The sequence below is a fragment of the Salvelinus namaycush genome, chromosome 21, assembly GCF_016432855.1.
Source record: "Salvelinus namaycush isolate Seneca chromosome 21, SaNama_1.0, whole genome shotgun sequence".
NCBI classification, from domain to species: Eukaryota; Metazoa; Chordata; class Actinopteri; order Salmoniformes; family Salmonidae; genus Salvelinus; species Salvelinus namaycush.
Genome location: NC_052327.1, coordinates 48,310,955 through 48,333,670, shown reverse-complemented (window position 1 = coordinate 48,333,670; position 22,716 = coordinate 48,310,955). Strand labels below are relative to the sequence as shown.

Sequence of the window (22,716 nt, the reverse complement as noted above, 5' to 3'; positions counted from 1 at the left end):
AACCTACTGCCAGCTGTACCAGTCTAGAGTAACAGAGGTGGCCCCACCACCACCAGACCTACTGCCAGCTGTTACCAGTCTAGAGGTAACAAGAGGTGGCCCACCACCACCAGCCTACTGCCAGCTGTACCAGTCTAGAGGTAACAAGGAGGTGGCCCAACCACCACAGCCTACTGCCAGCTGTACCAGTCTAGAGGTAACAAGAAGGTGGCCCACCACCACAGCCTACTGCCAGCTGTACCAGTCTAGAGGTAACAAGAAGGTGGCCCACCACCACCACAACCTACTGCCAGCTGTACCAGTCTAGAGGTAACAAGGAGGTGGCCCACCACCACCACAACAAGCCTACTGCCAGCTGTACCAGTCTAGAGGTAACAAGGAGGTGGCCCGACCACCACCACAACCTACTGCCAGCTGTACCAGTCATGAGGTAAAACAGAGGTGGCCCAGCACCCCACAGCCTACTGCCGCTGTACCAGTCTAGAGGTAACAAGGAGTGGCCCACCACCACCACAGCCTACTGCCGCTGTACCAGTCTAGAGGATAAAAGAAGGTGGCCCAGCACACCACAACCTACTGCCAGCTGTACCAGTCTAGAGGTAACAAGGAGTGTGCCCACCACCACCACAGCCTACTGCCAGCTGTACCAGTCTAGAGGTAACAAGGAGTGGCCCACCACCACCACAGCCTACTGCCACTGTACCAGTCTAGAGGTAACAGAGAGGTGGCCCACCACCACACCTACTGCCAGCTGTACCAGTCTAGAGGTAACAAGGAGGTGCCCAGCACCACCACAACTACTGCCAGCTGTACCAGTCTAGAGGAACAAGGAGGTGCCCAGCACCACCACAACCTACTGCCAGCTGTACCAGTCTAAGGTAACAAGGAGGTGCCCAGCACCACCACAACCTACTGCCAGCTGTACCAGTCTAGAGTAACAAGGAGGTGGCCCACCCACCACCACAGCCTACTGCCAGCTGTACCAGTCTAGAGGTAACAAGGAGGTGGCCCACCACCACCACAGCCTACTGCCCCAGCTGTACCAGTCTAGAGGTAACAAGGAGGTGGCCCACCACCACAGCCTACTGCCAGCTGTACCAGTCTAGAGGTACAAAAGGGTGGCCCAGCACACCACAGCCTACTGCCAGCTGTACCAGTCTAGAGGTAACAAGAGGTGGCCCACCACCACCACACCTACTGCCAGCTGTACCAGTCTAGAGGTAACAGGAGGTGGCCCCCACCAACCACAACCTACTGCCAGCTGTACCAGTCTAGAGGTAACAAGGAGGTGGCCCAGCACCACCACAACCTACTGCCAGCTGTACCAGTCTAGAGGTAACAAGGAGGTGGCCCACACCACCACAGCCTACTGCCAGCTGTACCAGTCTAGAGGTAACAAGGAGGTGGCCCAGCACCACACAGCTCTACTGCCAGCTGTACCAGTCTAGAGGTAACAAGGAGGTGGCCCACCACCACACAGCCTACTGCCAGCTGTACCAGTCTAGGGTAACAAGGAGGTGCCCACCACCACCACAGCCTACTGCCAGCTGTACCAGTCTAGAGGTACCAGAGGTGGCCCACACACCACACCTATGCCAGCTGTACCAGTCTAGAGGTAACAAGGAGGTGGCCCAGCACCACCACAACCTACTGCCAGCTGTACCAGTCTAGAGGTACAAGGAGGTGCCCACACACCACAACTACTGCCAGCTGTACCAGTCTAGAGGTAACAAGGAGGTGCCCACCACCACCACAGCCTACTGCCAGCTGTACCAGTCTAGAGGTAACAAGGAGGTGGCCCACCCCCACAAGCCTACTGCCATGTACCAGTCTAGAGGTACACAGAGGTGGCCGCACCACCACAGCCTACTGCCAGCTGTACCAGTCAGAGGTAACAAGAAGGTGGCCCACCACCACCACAACCTACTGCCAGCTGTACCAGTCTAGAGGTAACAAGGAGGTGGCCCACCCCCACCACAACCTACTGCCAGCTGTACCAGTCTAGAGGTACACAAGGAGGTGGCCCACCACACCACAACCTACTGCCAGCTGTACCAGTCTAGATGTAACAAGGAGGTGGCCCAGCACCACCACAGCCTACTGCCCGCTGTACCAGTCTAGAGGTAACAAGGAGTGGCCACCACCACACAGCCTACTGCCAGCTGTACCAGTCTAGAGGTAACAAGAAGGTGGCCCACAACCACACACACCTCACTGCCAGCTGTACCAGTCTAGAGGTAACAAGGAGGTGGCCCACCACCACCACAGCCTACGCAAGCTGTACCAGTCTAGAGGTACAAGAGGTGGCCCACCACCACCACAGCCTACTGCCAGCTGTACCGTCTAGAGGTAACAAGGAGGTGCCCACCACCACCCACAGCCTACTGCCAGCTGTACCAGTCTAGAGGTAACAAGAGGTGGCCCACAACCACCACACCTACTGCCAGCTGTACCAGTCTAGAGGTAACAAGGAGGTGGCCCCACACCACCACAACCTACTGCCAGCTGTACCAGTCTAGAGGTAACAAGGAGTGGCCCACACACCACACCTACTGCCAGCTGTACCAGTCTAGAGGTAACAAGGAGGTGGCCCAGCACCACCACAACCTACTGCAGCTGTACCAGTCTAGAGGTAACAAGGAGGTGGCCCACCACCACCACAGCCTACTGCCAGCTGTACCGTCTAGAGTAACAAGGAGGTGGCCCACCACCACCACAGCACAGCCTACTGCCAGCTGTACCAGTCTAGAGGTAACAAGGAGGTGGCCCACCACCACACCCTACTGCCAGCTGTACCAGTCTAGAGTACAACGGAGTGGCCCACACCACCACAGCCTACTGCCAGCTGTACCAGTCTAGAGGTAACAAGAAGGTGCCCACCACCACACCCTACTGCCAGCTGTACCAGTCTAGAGGTAACAAGAGGTGGCCCCACCACCACAGCCTACTGCCAGCTGTACTCAGTCTAGAGGTAACAAGAGGTGGCCCACACCACCACAACCTACTGCCAGCTGTACCGTCTAGAGGTAACAAGAGGTGGCCCAGCCACCACCACAACCTACTGCCAGCTGTACCAGTCTAGAGGTAACAGAGGGGCCCACCACCACCACAGCACCTACTGCCAGCTGTACCAGTCTAGAGGTAACAAGGAGGTGCCCACACCACCCCAACCACTGCCAGCTGTACCAGTCTAGAGGTAACAAGGAGGTGGCCCCACCACCACAGCCTACTGCCAGCTGTACCAGTCTAGAGGTAACAAGGAGTGTGCCCACACCACACACCTACTGCCAGCTGTACCAGTCTAGAGGTAACAAGGAGGTGGCCCACCACCACCACAGCCTACTGCCAGCTGTACCAGTCTAGAGGAACAAGGAGGTGGCCCAGCACACCACCACAACCTACTGCCAGCTGTAACCAGTCTAGAGGTAACAAGGAGGTGGCCCAGCACCACCACAACTACTGCCAGCTGTACCAGTCTAAGGTAACAAGGAGGTGGCCCACCACCACCACAGCCTAGCCAGCTGTACCAGTCTAGAGGTAACAAGGAGGTGGCCACCACCACCACAGCCACTGCCGCTGTACCAGTCTAGAGGTAACAGAAGGTGGCCCCCACCACCACACGCCTACTGCCAGCTGTACCAGTCTAGAGGAACAAGGAGGTGGCCCACCACCACCACACTACTGCCAGCTGTACCAGTCTAGAGGTAACAAGGAGGTGGCCCACCACACCAAAGCCTACTGCCAGCTGTACACAGTCTAGAGGTAACAAGGAGGTGGCCCAGCACCACCACACCTACTGCCACTGTACCAGTCTAGAGGTGAACAAGGGGTGGCCCACCACCACACAAGCCTACTGCCAGCTGTACCAGTCTAGAGGTAACAAGGAGGTGGCCCAGCACCAACCACAACCTACTGCAGCTGTACCAGTTAGAGGTAACAAGGAGGTGGCCCACCACCACCACAGCCTACTGCCAGCTGTACCAGTCTAGAGGTAACAAGGAGGTGGCCCGCACCACCACCAAACCTACTGCCAGCTGTACCAGTCTAGAGGTAACAAGAGGTGGCCACACACCACCACAACCTACTGCCAGCTGTACCAGTCTAGAGTAACAAGGAGTTGGCCCACACCACCACACCTACTGCCAGCTGTACCAGTTCTAGAGGTAACAAGGAGTGGCCCAGCACCACCAGCCTACTGCCGCTGTACCGTCTAGAGGTAACAAGGAGTGGCCCAGCACCACCACAGCCTACTGCCAGCTGTACCAGTCTAGAGGTACCAAGGAGGTGGCCCACCACCACCACACCTACTGCCAGCTGTACCAGTCTAGAGGTAACAAGGGGTGGCCCACACCACCACAGCCTACTGCCAGCTGTACCAGTCTAGAGGTAACAAGGAGGTGGCCCAGCACCACCACACCTACTGCCAGCTGTACCAGTCTAGAGGTACAAGAAGGTGGCCCACCACCAGCCTACGCAGCTGTACATCTAGAGTACAAGAAGGTGGCCCACCACCACCACAACCTACTGCCAGCTGTACCAGTCTAGAGGTACAAGGAGGTGGCCCACCACCACCACAGACCTACTGCCAGCTGTACCAGTCTAGAGGTACAAGGAGGTGGCCCACAACGCACCACAGGCCTACTGCCAGCTGTACCAGTCTAGAGGTAACAAGGAGGTGGCCCACACCACCACAGCTACTGCAGCTGTACAGTCTAGAGGTAACAAGGAGGTGCCACCCACACGAACTACTGCCAGCTGTACCAGTCTAGAGGTAACAAGGAGGTGGCCCCACCACCACAGCCTACTCCAGCTGTACCGTCTAGAGGTAACAAGAGGTGGCCCACCACCACCACACCTACTGCCAGCTGTACCAGTCTAGAGGTAACAAGGAGGTGGCCGCACCACCACCACAACTACTGCCAGCTGTACCAGTCTAGAGGTAACAAGGAGGGGGCCCACCACCACCACAACTACTGCCAGCTGTACCAGTCTAGAGGTAACAAGGAGGTGGCCACCACCACACAGCCTACTGCCAGCTGTACCAGTCTAGAGGTAACAAGGAGGTGGCCCAACCCACCACCACAGCATACTGCCAGCTGTACCAGTCTAGAGGTAACAAGAAGGTGGCCCAGCACCACCACACCTACTGCCAGCTGTACCAGTCTAGAGGTACAAGGAGGTGGCCCACCACACCCACAGCCTACTGCCAGCTGTACCAGTCTAGATACAAGGAGGTGGCCCACCACCACCACAGCCTACTGCCAGCTGTACCAGTCTAGAGGTAACAAGGAGGTGGCCCACACACCACCACACTACTGCCAGCTGTACCAGTCTAGAGTAACAAGGGTGGCCCACACCACACACCTACTGCCAGCTGTACCAGTCTAGAGGTAACAAGGAGGTGGCCCCCACCACCACAGCCTACTGCCACGCTGTACCAGTCTAGAGGTAACAAGGAGGTGGCCCCCACCACCCACAGCCTACTGCCGAGCTGTACCAGTCTAAGGTAACAAGGAGGTGGCCCACACCACCACACCTACTGCCAGCTGTACCAGTCTAGAGGTAACAAGAAGGTGCCCACACCACCACAGCCTACTGCCAGCTGTACCAGTCTAGAGGTAACAAGGAGGTGGCCCACACCACCACAACCTACTGCCAGCTGTACCAGTCTAGAGGTAACAAGGAGGTGGCCCACCACCACCACAACCTACTGCCAGCTGTACCATTCTAAGGTAAACAAGGAGGTGGGCCCACCACCACAACCTACTGCCAGTCTGTACAGTCTAGAGGTAACAAGGAGTGTGGCCCCACCACCACCACAGCCTACGTCCAGCTGTACCAGTCTAGAGGTAACAGGAGGGGCCCACACCACCACAGCCTACTGCCAGCTGTACCAGTCTAGAGGTAACAAGAGTGTGGCCCAGCACCACACCTACTGCCAGCTGTACCAGTCTAGAGGTAACAAGGAAGGTGGCCCACCACCACCACACTACTGCCAGCTGTACAGTCTAGAGGTAACAAGGAGGTGGCCCACCACCACCACAGCCTACTGCCAGCTGTACCAGTTCTAAGGTAACAAGAGGGGCCCACCACCACAACCTACTGCCAGCTGTACCAGTTCTAGAGGTAACAAGAGGGGCCCACCACCACGCCTACTGCAGCTGTACAGTCTAGAGGTAACAAGGAGGTGGCCCACCACCACCACCCTACTGCCAGCTGTACCAGTCTAGAGGTAACAAGGAGGTGGCCACACCCCACAGCCTACTGCCGCTGTACCAGTCTAGAGTAACAAGGAAGGTGGCCCACCACCACCACAACCTACTGCCAGCTGTACCAGTCTAGAGGTAACAGGAGGTGGCCCACACCACCACAACCTACTGCCAGCTGTACCAGTCTAGAGGTAACAAGGAGTGGCCCCACCACCACCACACCTACTGCCACTGTACCAGTCTAGAGGTAACAAGGAGGTGGCCACACCACCACACCCTACTGCCAGCTGTACCAGTCTAGAGGTAACAAGAAGGTGGCCCACCCCACCACAACCTACTGCCAGCTGTACCAGTCTAGAGGTAACAAGGAGGTGGCCCAGCACCACCACAGCCTACTGCCAGCTGTACCAGTCTAGAGGTAACAAGGAGGTGGCCCACACCACCACAGCCTACTGCCAGCTGTACCAGTCTAGAGGTAACAAGAAGGTGGCCCACCACCACAACCTACTGCCAGCTGTACCAGTCTAAGGTACAAGAGGTGGCCCACCACCACCACACCTACTGCCAGCTGTACCAGTCTAGAGGTAACAAGGAGTGGCCCACCACCACCACGCCTATGCCAGCTGTACCAGTCTAGAGGTAACAAGGAGGTGGCCCACCACCACCACAACCACTGCCAGCTGTACCAGTCTAGAGGTAACAAGGAGGTGGCCCACACCACCACAACCTACTGCCAGCTGTACCAGTCTAGAGGTAACAAGGAGGTGGCCCAGCACCACACAACCTACTGCCAGCTGTACCAGTCTAGAGGTAACAAGGAGGTGGCCCACCCACCACAGCCTACTGCCAGCTGTACCAGTCTAGAGGTAACAATGGGTGGCCCAGCACCACCACACCTACTGCCAGCTGTACCAGTCTAGAGGTAACAAGGAGGTGGCCCAGCACCACCACACCTACTGCCAGCTGTACCAGTCTAGAGGTAACAAGGAGGTGTCCCAGCACCACCACAACCTACTGCCAGCTGTACCAGTCTAGAGGTAACAGGAGGTGGCCCACCACCACACACCTACTGCCAGCTGTACCAGTCTAGAGGTAACAAGAAGGTGGCCCACCCACCCACACCTACTGCCAGCTGTACCAGTCTAGAGGACAAGGAGGTGGCCCACCACCACCACAGCCTACTGCCAGCTGTACCAGTCTAGAGGTAACAAGGAGGTGGCCCACCACCACCACAGCCTACTGCAGCTGTACCAGTCTAGAGGTAACAAGGAGGGCCCAGCCCCACCACAGCCTACTGCCAGCTGTACCATTCTAGAGGTAACAAGAAGTGGCCCACACCACAGCCTACTGCCAGCTGTACCAGTCTAGAGGTAACAAGAGGTGGCCCAGCACCACCACAGCCTACTGCCAGCTGTACCAGTCTAGAGGTAACAAGGAGGTGGCCCACCACCACCACAGCCTACTGCCAGCTGTACCAGTCTAGAGGTACAAGAGGGGCCCACCACCACACCTACTCCAGCTGTACAGTCTAGAGTAACAAAGGAGGCCCACCACCACACCCTACTGCCACTGTACCAGTCTAGAGGTAACAAGAAGGTGGCCCACCACCACAACCTACTGCCAGCTGTACCAGTCTAGAGAGTAACAAGAGGTGGCCCACCACCACAACCTACTGCCAGCTGTACATCTAGAGGTAACAAGGAGGTGGCCCACCACAACAGCCTACTGCCAGCTGTACCAGTCTAGGTAACAAGGAAGGTGGCCCAGCCCACCCACACAACCTACTGCCAGCTGTACCAGTCTAGAGGTAACAAGGAGGTGTGCCCACCACCACCACACCTACTGCCAGCTGTACCAGTCTAGAGGTAACAAGGAGGTGGCCCAGCACCACCACACCCTACTGCCAGCTGTACCAGTCTAGAGGTAACAAGAGGGGGCCCACCACCACCACAGCCTACTGCCAGCTGTACCAGTCTAGAGGTAACAAGGAGGTGGCCCACACACCACAGCCTACTGCCAGCTGTACCAGTCTAGAGGTAACAAGGAGGTGGCCCAGCACCCACCACAGCCTACTACTGCCAGCTGTATCCAGTCTAGAGTTAACAAGGAGGTGGCCCACCACCACCACAGCCTACTGCCAGCTGTACCAGTCTAGAGGTAACAAGAGGTGGCCCAGCACCACCACCAAGCCTACTGCCAGCTGTACCAGTCTAGAGGTAACAAGGAGTGGCCCACCACACCACAGCCTACTGCAGCTGTACCAGTCTAGAGGTACAAGGAGTGGCCCCCACCACAGCTACTGCCGTGTACCAGTCTAGAGGTAACAAGAGGTGGCCCACCACCACACACCTACTGCCAGCTGTACCAGTCTAGAGGTAACAAGGAGGTGGCCCAGCACCACCACACAGCTCTACTGCCAGCTGTACCAGTCTAGAGGTAACAAGGAGGTGGCCCCACCACCACCACAGCCTACTGCCAGCTGTACCAGTCTAGAGGTAACAAGGAGGTGGCCGCACACCACCACAACCTACTGCCAGCTGTACCAGTCTAGAGGTAACAAGGAGGTGGCCCAGCACCACCACACCTACTGCCAGCTGTACCAGTCTAGAGGTAACAAGAGGTGGCCACCACCACCACACCTACTGCCAGCTGTACCATTCTAGAGGTAACAAGGAGGTGGCCCACCACCACCACAACCTACTGCCAGCTGTACCAGTCTAGAGGTAACAAGGAGGTGGCCCACACCACCACAGCCTACTGCCAGCTGTACCAGTCTAGAGGTAACAAGGGGTGGCCCACCACCACCACAACCTACTGCCAGCTGTACCAGTCTAGAGGTAACAAGAGGTGCCCAGCACCACCACAGCCTACTGCCAGCTGACCAGTCTGAGGTAACAAGGAGGTGGCCCACCACCACCACAGCCTACTGCAGCTGTACCAGTCTAGAGGTAACAGAGGAGGCCCAGCACCACCACAGCCTACTGCCAGCTGTACAGTCTAGAGGTAACAAGAAGGTGGCCCAGCACCACAGCCTACTGCCAGCTGTACCAGTCTAGAGGTAACAAGGAGGTGGCCCAGCACCACCACAGCCTACTGCCAGCTGTACCAGTCTAGAGGTAAAAAGGAGGGGCCCACCACCACCACAGCCTACTGCCAGCTGTACCAGTCTAGAGGTAACAAGAAGGGGCCCACCACCACAACCTACTGCCAGCTGTACCATTCAGAGGTAACAAGAGGGGCCCACCCCCACACCCTACTGCCAGCTGTACCAGTCTAGAGTAACAAGGAGTGGCCCACCACCACAACCTACTGCACTGTACCAGTCTAGAGGTAACAAGAGGTGGCCCACACCACCACAACCTACTGCCAGCTTACCAGTCTGAGGGAACAAGGAGGTGGCCCAGCACCCACACACAGCCTACTGCCAGCTGTACCAGTCTAGAGGTAACAAGGAGGTGGCCCAGCACACCACCAACCTATGCCAGCTGTACCAGTCTAGAGGTAACAAGGAGGTGGCCCACCACCCACAGCTACTGCCATCTGTACCAGTCTAGAGGTAACAAGAGGTGGCCCACCACCACAACCTCGCACTGACCAGCTGTAACCAGTCTAGAGGTAACAAGGAGGGTGGGCCCACCACCACCACCACTGCACTGCATCTGTACCAGTCTAGGTTACAGGAGGGTCCCCACCACCCACACAGCCTACTGCCAGCTGTACCAGTCTAGAGGTAACAAGGAGGGTCGGCCCACCACCACAGCACACCCTACGCTACTGCAGCTGTACCAGTCTAGAGGTAACAAGGAGGTGGCCCAGCACACCACCACGACACTACTGCCAGCTGTACCAGTCTAGAGGTAAACACGGCGGAAAAAAGAAGAGAAGAAGACCTCATCGAGGCCAAGATGGGGGTCCTGGACCTGCTGGATGAGGAGTGCAAAGTAACACGAAATACACACACACACACAAATAATAATGATGGAGGTCCTAGAATGGATCCCTGTGGAACACCAAGACAGAAGGGGGGAGTTGACTCTTTAAAGTCTACTCCACACATACAGTGCCTTCAGAAAGTATTCATACCCCTTGACTTACTCCACATTTTGTTGCGTTACAACCTGATTTTTTTTCTTTTTTCTTCTTCTTCTCACCCATCTACACACAATACCCTGTAATGACATCACAATACCCTGTAATGACATCACAATACCCTGTAATGACATCACAATACCCTGTAATGACATCACAATACCCTGTAATGACATCACAATACCCTGTAATGATATAAAAAGTGAACACGTGTTTTTAGACATTTTTGCACATTTATCGAAAATTTAATTTCTCTAAGTATTCACACCCCTGAATCAATATTTTGTAGAAGCAAAGTTGGCAGCGATTTTAGCTTTGAGTCATCTTGGGTATGTCTATCATCTTTGCACATCTGGATTTGGGGATTTTCTCAAGCTCTTTTAAGTTAGATGGGGAGTGGCGGTGAAATGCAATATTCAAGCCTTTCCACAGATTTAATGGGATTCAAGTCTGGGCCATTCAAGGACTTTCACATTCACGTTCTGAAGCCATTCCAGCATTGCTTTGGCTGTGTGCTTGGTGTCATTGTCCTGTTTGAATGTAAATCTTCGCCCCCAGTCTAAGGTCGTTTGCACTCTGAGGCAGGTTCTCATCAAGGATTTGCCTGTATTTGGCTCCATTCCCTCTATCCTTACCAGTCTCCCAGTCGCTGTCGCTGAAAAGCATCCCCATAGCATGATGCTGCTACCACCATGCTTCACGGTAGGGATGGTGTTAGATGGGTGATGAGCTGTGCCTGGTTTTCTCCAGACAAAGCTCTTTGCATTCTCAGGAGTGGCCATTTTGTCTGGCCATTCTCCCATAAAGCCAAGATTGGTGAAGTGCTGTAGAGACTGTTGTCCTTCGGACAGGTTCTCCCATCTCAGACAAGGAACTCTGTAGTTCTGTCAGAGTGGTCATTGGGTTCTTTGTCACCTCCCAGACCAAGGTGCTCCCTGCCCAAGATGCTCCCTGACCAAGATGCTCCCTGACCAAGGTGCTCCCTGCCCAAGGTGCTCCCTGCCCAAGGTGCTCCCTGCCCAAGGTGCTCCCTGCCCAAGGTGCTCCCTGACCTAGGTGCTCCCTGACCAAGGTGCTCCCTGACCAAGGTGCTCCCTGACCTAGGTGCTCCCTGACCTAGGTGCTCCCTGCCCTAGGTGCTCCCTGCCCAAGGTGCTCCCTGACCAAGGTTCTCCCTGACCAGTTGTTCAGTTTGGTCAGATGGCCAGCTCTAAGGCAGTCTCCATATATTTTTTTAATCCTTTATACATGCACTGTATAAAGGAAACAGGATGCAACTGAGCTCAATTTGGAGTGTTATAGCAAAGGGGGTGTGAATATTTATGTAAATGAGATTTCTGTATTTCATTTTCAATCAATTTTGCAAAAATTTAAAAAAAAAACATGTTTTCACTTTGTCATTATGGGGTATTGTGTGTAGATGGGTGAGGGGGGGGGGGTGAGTTATTTAATCCATTTTGAATTCAGGTTGTAACACAACAAAATGTGGAATAAGTCAAGGGGTATGAATACTTTCTGAAGGCACTGTACGTACACACACATATTTAGGATGTGAGTCAGGCTGATGTGTTAACTTCTCCCCTTCCTTCCTCTCCTCCCTCAGATGCCCAAAGGCTCCGATGACACATGGGCTCAGAAACTTTACAACACCTTCCTGAAGAAAAATGATCTTTTTGACAAACCTCGTATGTCCAACAAAGCCTTTATCATCCTCCACTTTGCAGACAAGGTACACAAGCATCCTTGTAAATAAAAACAACAACAAAAAAAAACGTTGTAAATACTTTTATTTTTTACTCTAATTGGCATGTCAGACCTTCTATTTGTGTATACGTTGACAGAGGCTATTGCTTGCTGTCTGACTGTAGGATGTGGTTGTTGAGTGTAGGTGACTGACTGACTGATAGCTCTCCTCGTTTGAGCAGTACTAACCAAACCACTCCTGTTGTAGACTATCTCATTTTATGTTTCTTCTTATCATGAATTGACATGGGTGTATATTTCCCTACTCGCTGTTACCTCTGTTTAACACGACCCTTTTTGTCCCTAGGTGGAGTACCAGTGTGAGGGATTCCTGGAGAAGAATAAGGACACTGTCAATGAGGAGCAGATTATTGTGCTCAAGCTAAGCAAGGTTTGTTTGTTTGTTTGTTTGTTTGTTTGTTTGTTTGTTTGTTTGTTCAGATCAGGTCAAACACTCAACCAGTCTTCCAGTCTGTAAATACCTTCTGTATACTAGTCTTATGTAGAGGACCATCATAGTGCCCTCAGGTTAACTAGTCTCTCTGTGTGATGTTTGGACTTGGAGAACACACCCAGCACAGAGCTGTAGGAACAAGTCTATGTTTAGATCTTGACAGAACATTTTATGTAATGGAGAAACTGCCCCCTGGTGGTCAATAAATGTTCCTAGTTCCTACGTTTATTTGTGCACTTTTCATATGGTGACAAAACTAATGGAAAAAATATCACAGTTAGCAGACAAAGAACCAAAAGAGGACAGTCGAGATGATAAAAGAAATGGTCACAAACAACCGTTTAAACAAAACTGTTTCCTGTTCCTGTTTGAGACGTGTTTGACTCCTCCCTCCAGTTTGATCTCCTGTTGGAGCTGTTCAGCGACGAGGAGAAGCCTGCAGGCTCCCTGACCAGTCGCAGTAAGATGACACGGCCTGTTCAGGCTCAGAGAGACCACAAGAAGACCGTCGGAACGCAGGTGAGAGGGAGCGGCAGAACAAGGCTAAAACATAAATCAGTCTTCCGATGGTGTGGTTTTCAGATTCTGATTTCTTTGGAAGTTCTAAAACACGAGTTGCCATGTTAAAACCTTCTCAATGTATATCTGATGTTTTTAGCATAACTAGTACTTTACTACATTTAGATAAGTTAAATTTGACCCTTTGTCTCGCCCTTCTCCTCAGTTTCGTAACTCTCTACATCTGCTGATGGAGACTCTCAATGGAACAACCCCTCACTATGTACGCTGCATCAAGCCCAATGACCTCAAATCCCCATTCATGTGAGTCTGCCACCACGCTCCTTTACCTGGGTTATGTTCATTAGGCACCAAACAGAGAAGAACAGAGAAGAACATAGAAACCAAACAGAGAAGAACAGAGAAGAACATAGAAACCAAACAGAGAAGAACATAGAAAGGGACTATCTGGAGTTGTCCAATAAGAAATGTTCATTTTTGTTTATGTTTTCAAAAAAGTTACAAAAAAATAATAACCTCCTACTGGAGAGTTGATGTATCTACAGCACCTCCTACTGGAGAGTTGATCTCTCTACAGCACCTCCTACTGGAGAGTTGATCTCTCTACAGCACCTCCTACTGGAGAGTTGATCTCTCTACAGCACCTCCTACTGGAGATACAGCACCTCCTACTGGAGAGTTGATCTATCTACAACACCTCCTACTGGAGAGTTGATCTCTCTACAGCACCTTCTACTGGAGAGTTGATCTATCTACATTACACCACCTCCTACTGGAGAGTTGATCTATCTACAGCACCTCCTACTGGAGAGTTGATCTATCTACAGCACCTCCTACTGGAGAGTTGATCTATCTACATTACAGCACCTCCTACTGGAGAGTTGGTCTATCTACAGCACCTCCTACTGGAGAGTTGATCTATCTACATTACAGCACCTCCTACTGGAGAGATGGTCTATCTACATTACAGCACCTCCTACTGGAGAGTTGATCTATCTACAGCACCTCCTACTGGAGAGTTGATCTGTCTACAGCACCTCCTACTGGAGAGTTGATCTATCTACAGCACCTCCTACTGGAGAGTTGATCTATCTACAGCACCTCCTACTGGAGACAGCACCTCCTACTGGAGAGTTGATCTGTCTACAGCACCTCCTACTGGAGAGTTGATCTCTCTACAGCACCTCCTACTGGAGAGTTGATCTCTCTACAGCACCTCCTACTGGAGAGTTGGTCTGTCTACAGCACCTCCTACTGGAGAGTTGATCTGTCTACAGCACCTCCTACTGGAGAGTTGATCTGTCTACAGCACCTCCTACTGGAGAGTTGATCTGTCTACAGCACCTCCTACTGGAGAGTTGATGTATCTACAGCACCTCCTACTGGAGAGTTGATCTATCTACAACACCTCCTACTGGAGAGTTGATGTATCTACAGCACCTCCTACTGGAGAGTTGATCTCTCTACATTACACCACCTCCTACTGGAGAGTTGATCTCTCTACAGCACCTCCTACTGGAGAGTTGATCTCTCTACAGCACCTCCTACTGGAGAGTTGATCTATCTACAGTACAGCACCTCCTACTGGAGAGTTGATCTACCTACAGCACCTCCTAGAGGAGAGTTGATCTATCTACAGCACCTCCTACTGGAGAGTTGATCTATCTACATTACAGCACCTCCTACTGGAGAGTTGGTCTATCTACAGCACCTCCTACTGGAGAGTTGATCTATCTACATTACAGCACCTCCTACTGGAGAGTTGATCTATCTACATTACAGCACCTCCTACTGGAGAGATGGTCTATCTACATTACAGCACCTCCTACTGGAGAGTTGATCTATCTACAGCACCTCCTACTGGAGATACAGCACCTCCTACTGGAGAGTTGATCTATCTACAACACCTCCTACTGGAGAGTTGATGTATCTACAGCACCTCCTACTGGAGAGTTGATGTATCTACAGCACCTCCTACTGGAGAGTTGATCTCTCTACAGCACCTTCTACTGGAGAGTTGATCTATCTACATTACACCACCTCCTACTGGAGAGTTGATCTATCTACAGCACCTCCTACTGGAGAGTTGATCTATCTACAGCACCTCCTACTGGAGAGTTGATCTCTCTACATTACACCACCTCCTACTGGAGAGTTGATCTATCTACAGCACCTCCTACTGGAGAGTTGATCTATCTACATTACAGCACCTCCTACTGGAGAGTTGGTCTATCTACAGCACCTCCTACTGGAGAGTTGATCTATCTACATTACAGCACCTCCTACTGGAGAGATGGTCTATCTACATTACAGCACCTCCTACTGGAGAGTTGATCTATCTACATTACAGCACCTCCTACTGGAGAGTTGATCTATCTACATTACAGCACCTCCTACTGGAGAGTTGATCTATCTACATTACACCACCTCCTACTGGAGAGTTGATCTGTCTACAGCACCTCCTACTGGAGAGTTGATCTCTCTACAGCACCTCCTACTGGAGAGTTGATCTATCTACATTACAGCACCTCCTACTGGAGAGTTGGTCTATCTACATTACACCACCTCCTACTGGAGAGTTGATCTGTCTACAGCACCTCCTACTGGAGAGTTGATCTCTCTACAGCACCTCCTACTGGAGAGTTGATCTCTCTACAGCACCTCCTACTGGAGAGTTGATGTATCTACAGCACCTCCTACTGGAGAGTTGATCTGTCTACAGCACCTCCTACTGGAGAGTTGATCTATCTACAGCACCTCCTACTGGAGAGTTGATCTATCTACAGCACCTCCTACTGGAGAGTTGATCTGTCTACAGCACCTCCTACTGGAGAGTTGATCTCTCTACAGCACCTCCTACTGGAGAGTTGATCTGTCTACAGCACCTCCTACTGGAGAGTTGATCTATCTACAGCACCTCCTACTGGAGAGTTGATCTATCTACAGCACCTCCTACTGGAGAGTTGATCTCTCTACAGCACCTCCTACTGGAGAGTTGATCTATCTACAGCACCTCCTACTGGAGAGTTGATCTATCTACAGCACCTCCTACTGGAGAGTTGATCTCTCTACAGCACCTCCTACTGGAGAGTTGGTCTGTCTACAGCACCTCCTACTGGAGAGTTGATCTGTCTACAGCACCTCCTACTGGAGAGTTGATCTGTCTACAGCACCTCCTACTGGAGAGTTGATCTGTCTACAGCACCTCCTACTGGAGAGTTGATCTATCTACAACACCTCCTACTGGAGAGTTGATGTATCTACAGCACCTCCTACTGGAGAGTTGATCTCTCTACATTACACCACCTCCTACTGGAGTGTTGATCTCTCTACAGCACCTCCTACTGGAGAGTTGATCTCTCTACAGCACCTCCTACTGGAGAGTTGACAGCACCTTCTACTGGAGAGTTGATCTACCTACAGCACCTCCTAGAGGAGAGTTGATCTAGCTACAGCACCTCCTACTGGAGAGTTGATCTATCTACATTACAGCACCTCCTACTGGAGAGTTGGTCTATCTACAGCACCTCCTACTGGAGAGTTGATCTATCTACATTACAGCACCTCCTACTGGAGAGTTGATCTATCTACATTACAGCACCTCCTACTGGAGAGATGGTCTATCTACATTACAGCACCTCCTACTGGAGAGTTGATCTATCTACAGCACCTCCTACTGGAGATACAGCACCTTCTACTGGAGAGTTGATCTATCTACAACACCTCCTACTGGAGAGTTGATGTATCTACAGCACCTCCTACTGGAGAGTTGATCTCTCTACAGCACCTTCTACTGGAGAGTTGATCTATCTACATTACACCACCTCCTACTGGAGAGTTGATCTATCTACAGCACCTCCTACTGGAGAGTTGATCTATCTACAGCACCTCCTACTGGAGAGTTGATCTCTCTACATTACACCACCTCCTACTGGAGAGTTGATCTATCTACAGCACCTCCTACTGGAGAGTTGATCTATCTACATTACAGCACCTCCTACTGGAGAGTTGGTCTATCTACAGCACCTCCTACTGGAGAGTTGATCTATCTACATTACAGCACCTCCTACTGGAGAGATGGTCTATCTACATTACAGCACCTCCTACTGGAGAGTTGATCTATCTACAGCACCTCCTACTGGAGAGATGGTCTATCTACATTACAGCACCTCCTACTGGAGAGTTGATCTATCTACATTACAGCACCTCCTACTGGAGAGTTGATCTATCTACATTACAGCACCTCCTACTGGAGAGTTGATCTATCTACATTACACCACCTCCTACTGGAGAGTTGATCTGTCTACAGCACCTCCTACTGGAGAGTTGATCTCTCTACAGCACCTCCTACTGGAGAGTTGATCTATCTACATTACACCACCTCCTACTGGAGAGTTGATCTGTCTACAGCACCTCCTACTGGAGAGTTGATCTCTCTACAGCACCTCCTACTGGAGAGTTGATCTCTCTACAGCACCTCCTACTGGAGAGTTGATGTATCTACAGCACCTCCTACTGGAGAGTTGATCTGTCTACAGCACCTCCTACTGGAGAGTTGATCTATCTACAGCACCTCCTACTGGAGAGTTGATCTGTCTACAGCACCTCCTACTGGAGAGTTGATCTGTCTACAGCACCTCCTACTGGAGAGTTGATCTCTCTACAGCACCTCCTACTGGAGAGTTGATCTATCTACAGCACCTCCTACTGGAGAGTTGATCTATCTACAGCACCTCCTACTGGAGAGTTGATCTATCTACAGCACCTCCTACTGGAGAGTTGATCTGTCTACAGCACCTCCTACTGGAGAGTTGATCTGTCTACAGCACCTCCTACTGGAGAGTTGATCTATCTACAGCACCTCCTACTGGAGAGTTGATCTATCTACAGCACCTCCTACTGGAGAGTTGATCTGTCTACAGCACCTCCTACTGGAGAGTTGATCTATCTACAGCACCTCCTACTGGAGAGTTGATCTATCTACAGCACCTCCTACTGGAGAGTTGATCTCTCTACAGCACCTCCTACTGGAGAGTTGATCTGTCTACAGCACCTCCTACTGGAGAGTTGATCTGTCTACAGCACCTCCTACTGGAGAGTTGATCTCTCTACAGCACCTCCTACTGGAGAGTTGATCTATCTACAGCACCTCCTACTGGAGAGTTGATCTATCTACAGCACCTCCTACTGGAGAGTTGATCTGTCTACAGCACCTCCTACTGGAGAGTTGATCTATCTACAGCACCTCCTACTGGAGAGTTGATGTATCTACAGCACCTCCTACTGGAGAGTTGATCTATCTACAACACCTCTTACTGGAGGGTTGATGTATCTACAGCACCTCCTACTGGAGAGTTGATCTCTCTACATTACACCACCTCCTACTGGAGAGTTGATCTATCTACAGCACCTCCTACTGGAGAGTTGATCTCTCTACAGCACCTCCTACTGGAGAGTTGATCAATCTACATTACATCACCTCCTACTGGAGAGTTGATCTACCTACAGCACCTCCTAGAGGAGAGTTGATCTATCTACAGCACCTCCTACTGGAGAGTTGATCTATCTACATTACATCACCTCCTACTGGAGAGTTGGTCTATCTACAGCACCTCCTACTGGAGAGTTGATCTATCTACATTACAGCACCTCCTACTGGAGAGTTGATCTATCTACATTACAGCACCTCCTACTGGAGAGATGGTCTATCTACATTACAGCACCTCCTACTGGAGAGTTGATCTATCTACAGCACCTCCTACTGGAGAGTTGATCTATCTACAGCACCTCCTACTGGAGAGTTGATCTGTCTACAGCACCTCCTACTGGAGATACAGCACCTCCTACTGGAGAGTTGATCTATCTACAACACCTTCTACTGGAGAGTTGATGTATCTACAGCACCTCCTACTGGAGAGTTGATCTCTCTACAGCACCTTCTACTGGAGAGTTGATCTATCTACATTACACCACCTCCTACTGGAGAGTTGATCTATCTACAGCACCTCCTACTGGAGAGTTGATCTCTCTACATTACACCACCTCCTACTGGAGAGTTGATCTATCTACAGCACCTCCTACTGGAGAGTTGATCTATCTACATTACAGCACCTCCTACTGGAGAGTTGGTCTATCTACATCACCTCCTACTGGAGAGTTGATCTATCTACATTACAGCACCTCCTACTGGAGAGATGGTCTATCTACATTACAGCACCTCCTACTGGAGAGTTGATCTATCTACAGCACCTCCTACTGGAGAGATGGTCTATCTACATTACAGCACCTCCTACTGGAGAGTTGATCTATCTACATTACAGCACCTCCTACTGGAGAGTTGATCTATCTACATTACAGCACCTCCTACTGGAGAGTTGATCTATCTACAGCACCTCCTACTGGAGAGTTGATCTATCTACATTACAGCACCTCCTACTGGAGAGTTGATCTCTCAACAGCACCTCCTACTGGAGAGTTGATCTATCTACATTACAGCACCTCCTACTGGAGAGATGGTCTATCTACATTACAGCACCTCCTACTGGAGAGTTGATCTATCTACATTACAGCACCTCCTACTGGAGAGTTGATCTATCTACATTACAGCACCTCCTACTGGAGAGTTGATCTATCTACATTACACCACCTCCTACTGGAGAGTTGATCTGTCTACAGCACCTCCTACTGGAGAGTTGATCTCTCTACAGCACCTCCTACTGGAGAGTTGATCTATCTACATTACAGCACCTCCTACTGGAGAGTTGGTCTATCTACATTACACCACCTCCTACTGGAGAGTTGATCTGTCTACAGCACCTCCTACTGGAGAGTTGATCTCTCTACAGCACCTCCTACTGGAGAGTTGATCTCTCTACAGCACCTCCTACTGGAGAGTTGATGTATCTACAGCACCTCCTACTGGAGAGTTGATCTGTCTACAGCACCTCCTACTGGAGAGTTGATCTATCTACAGCACCTCCTACTGGAGAGTTGATCTATCTACAGCACCTCCTACTGGAGAGTTGATCTGTCTACAGCACCTCCTACTGGAGAGTTGATCTCTCTACAGCACCTCCTACTGGAGAGTTGATCTATCTACAGCACCTCCTACTGGAGAGTTGATCTATCTACAGCACCTCCTACTGGAGAGTTGATCTATCTACAGCACCTCCTACTGGAGAGTTGATCTGTCTACAGCACCTCCTACTGGAGAGTTGATCTATCTACAGCACCTCCTACTGGAGAGTTGATCTATCTACAGCACCTCCTACTGGAGAGTTGATCTATCTACAGCACCTCCTACTGGAGAGTTGATCTGTCTACAGCACCTCCTACTGGAGAGTTGATCTATCTACAGCACCTCCTACTGGAGAGTTGATCTATCTACAGCACCTCCTACTGGAGAGTTGATCTCTCTACAGCACCTCCTACTGGAGAGTTGATCTGTCTACAGCACCTCCTACTGGAGAGTTGATCTCTCTACAGCACCTCCTACTGGAGAGTTGATCTGTCTACAGCACCTCCTACTGGAGAGTTGATCTGTCTACAGCACCTCCTACTGGAGAGTTGATCTCTCTACAGCACCTCCTACTGGAGAGTTGATCTGTCTACAGCACCTCCTACTGGAGAGTTGATGTATCTACAGCACCTCCTACTGGAGAGTTGATCTATCTACAACACCTCCTACTGGAGGGTTGATGTATCTACAGCACCTCCTACTGGAGAGTTGATCTCTCTACATTACAGCACCTCCTACTGGAGAGTTGATCTATCTACAGCACCTCCTACTGGAGAGTTGATCTCTCTACAGCACCTCCTACTGGAGAGTTGATCTATCTACAGTACAGCACCTCCTACTGGAGAGTTGATCTACCTACAGCACCTCCTAGAGGAGAGTTGATCTATCTACAGCACCTCCTACTGGAGAGTTGATCTATCTACATTACATCACCTCCTACTGGTGAGTTGGTCTATCTACAGCACCTCCTACTGGAGAGTTGATCTATCTACATTACAGCACCTCCTACTGGAGAGTTGATCTATCTACATTACAGCACCTCCTACTGGAGAGATGGTCTATCTACATTACAGCACCTCCTACTGGAGAGTTGATCTCTCTACAGCACCTCCTACTGGAGATACAGCACCTCCTACTGGAGAGTTGATCTATCTACAACACCTTCTACTGGAGAGTTGATGTATCTACAGCACCTCCTACTGGAGAGTTGATCTCTCTACAGCACCTTCTACTGGAGAGTTGATCTATCTACATTACACCACCTCCTACTGGAGAGTTGATCTATCTACAGCACCTCCTACTGGAGAGTTGATCTCTCTACATTACACCACCTCCTACTGGAGAGTTGATCTATCTACAGCACCTCCTACTGGAGAGTTGATCTATCTACATTACAGCACCTCCTACTGGAGAGTTGGTCTATCTACAGCACCTCCTACTGGAGAGTTGATCTATCTACATTACAGCACCTCCTACTGGAGAGATGGTCTATCTACATTACAGCACCTCCTACTGGAGAGTTGATCTATCTACAGCACCTCCTACTGGAGAGATGGTCTATCTACATTACAGCACCTCCTACTGGAGAGTTGATCTATCTACATTACAGCACCTCCTACTGGAGAGTTGATCTATCTACATTACAGCACCTCCTACTGGAGAGTTGATCTATCTACAGCACCTCCTACTGGAGAGTTGATCTATCTACATTACAGCACCTCCTACTGGAGAGTTGATCTCTCAACAGCACCTCCTACTGGAGAGTTGATCTATCTACATTACAGCACCTCCTACTGGAGAGTTGGTCTATCTACATTACACCACCTCCTACTGGAGAGTTGATCTGTCTACAGCACCTCCTACTGGAGAGTTGATCTGTCTACAGCACCTCCTACTGGAGAGTTGATCTCTCTACAGCACCTCCTACTGGAGAGTTGATCTATCTACAGCACCTCCTACTGGAGAGTTGATCTATCTACAGCACCTCCTACTGGAGAGTTGATCTATCTACAGCACCTCCTACTGGAGAGTTGATCTGTCTACAGCACCTCCTACTGGAGAGTTGATCTATCTACAGCACCTCCTACTGGAGAGTTGATCTATCTACAGCACCTCCTACTGGAGAGTTGATCTATCTACAGCACCTCCTACTGGAGAGTTGATCTGTCTACAGCACCTCCTACTGGAGAGTTGATCTATCTACAGCACCTCCTACTGGAGAGTTGATCTATCTACAGCACCTCCTACTGGAGAGTTGATCTCTCTACAGCACCTCCTACTGGAGAGTTGATCTGTCTACAGCACCTCCTACTGGAGAGTTGATCTCTCTACAGCACCTCCTACTGGAGAGTTGATCTGTCTACAGCACCTCCTACTGGAGAGTTGATCTGTCTACAGCACCTCCTACTGGAGAGTTGATCTCTCTACAGCACCTCCTACTGGAGAGTTGATCTGTCTACAGCACCTCCTACTGGAGAGTTGATGTATCTACAGCACCTCCTACTGGAGAGTTGATCCATCTACAACACCTCCTACTGGAGGGTTGATGTATCTACAGCACCTCCTACTGGAGAGTTGATCTCTCTACATTACAGCACCTCCTACTGGAGAGTTGATCTATCTACAGCACCTCCTACTGGAGAGTTGATCTCTCTACAGCACCTCCTACTGGAGAGTTGATCTAT

At 51.0% G+C, this 22,716-nt stretch overlaps 1 protein-coding gene across 1 annotated transcript in view; it reads left to right on the top strand.

The window, feature by feature from the left end:
* Nucleotides 1–22,716, top strand: part of LOC120065938 (unconventional myosin-Va-like) — a 71,069-nt gene that overhangs the window by 22,169 nt on the left and 26,184 nt on the right. The window contains exons 12-16 of the mRNA XM_039016980.1: nucleotides 10,095–10,150; nucleotides 11,902–12,027; nucleotides 12,349–12,432; nucleotides 12,892–13,014; nucleotides 13,220–13,317. Of these exons, the coding sequence (XP_038872908.1) occupies nucleotides 10,095–10,150; nucleotides 11,902–12,027; nucleotides 12,349–12,432; nucleotides 12,892–13,014; nucleotides 13,220–13,317 (487 nt within the window). The remainder of the gene's footprint in view (nucleotides 1–10,094; nucleotides 10,151–11,901; nucleotides 12,028–12,348; nucleotides 12,433–12,891; nucleotides 13,015–13,219; nucleotides 13,318–22,716) is intronic.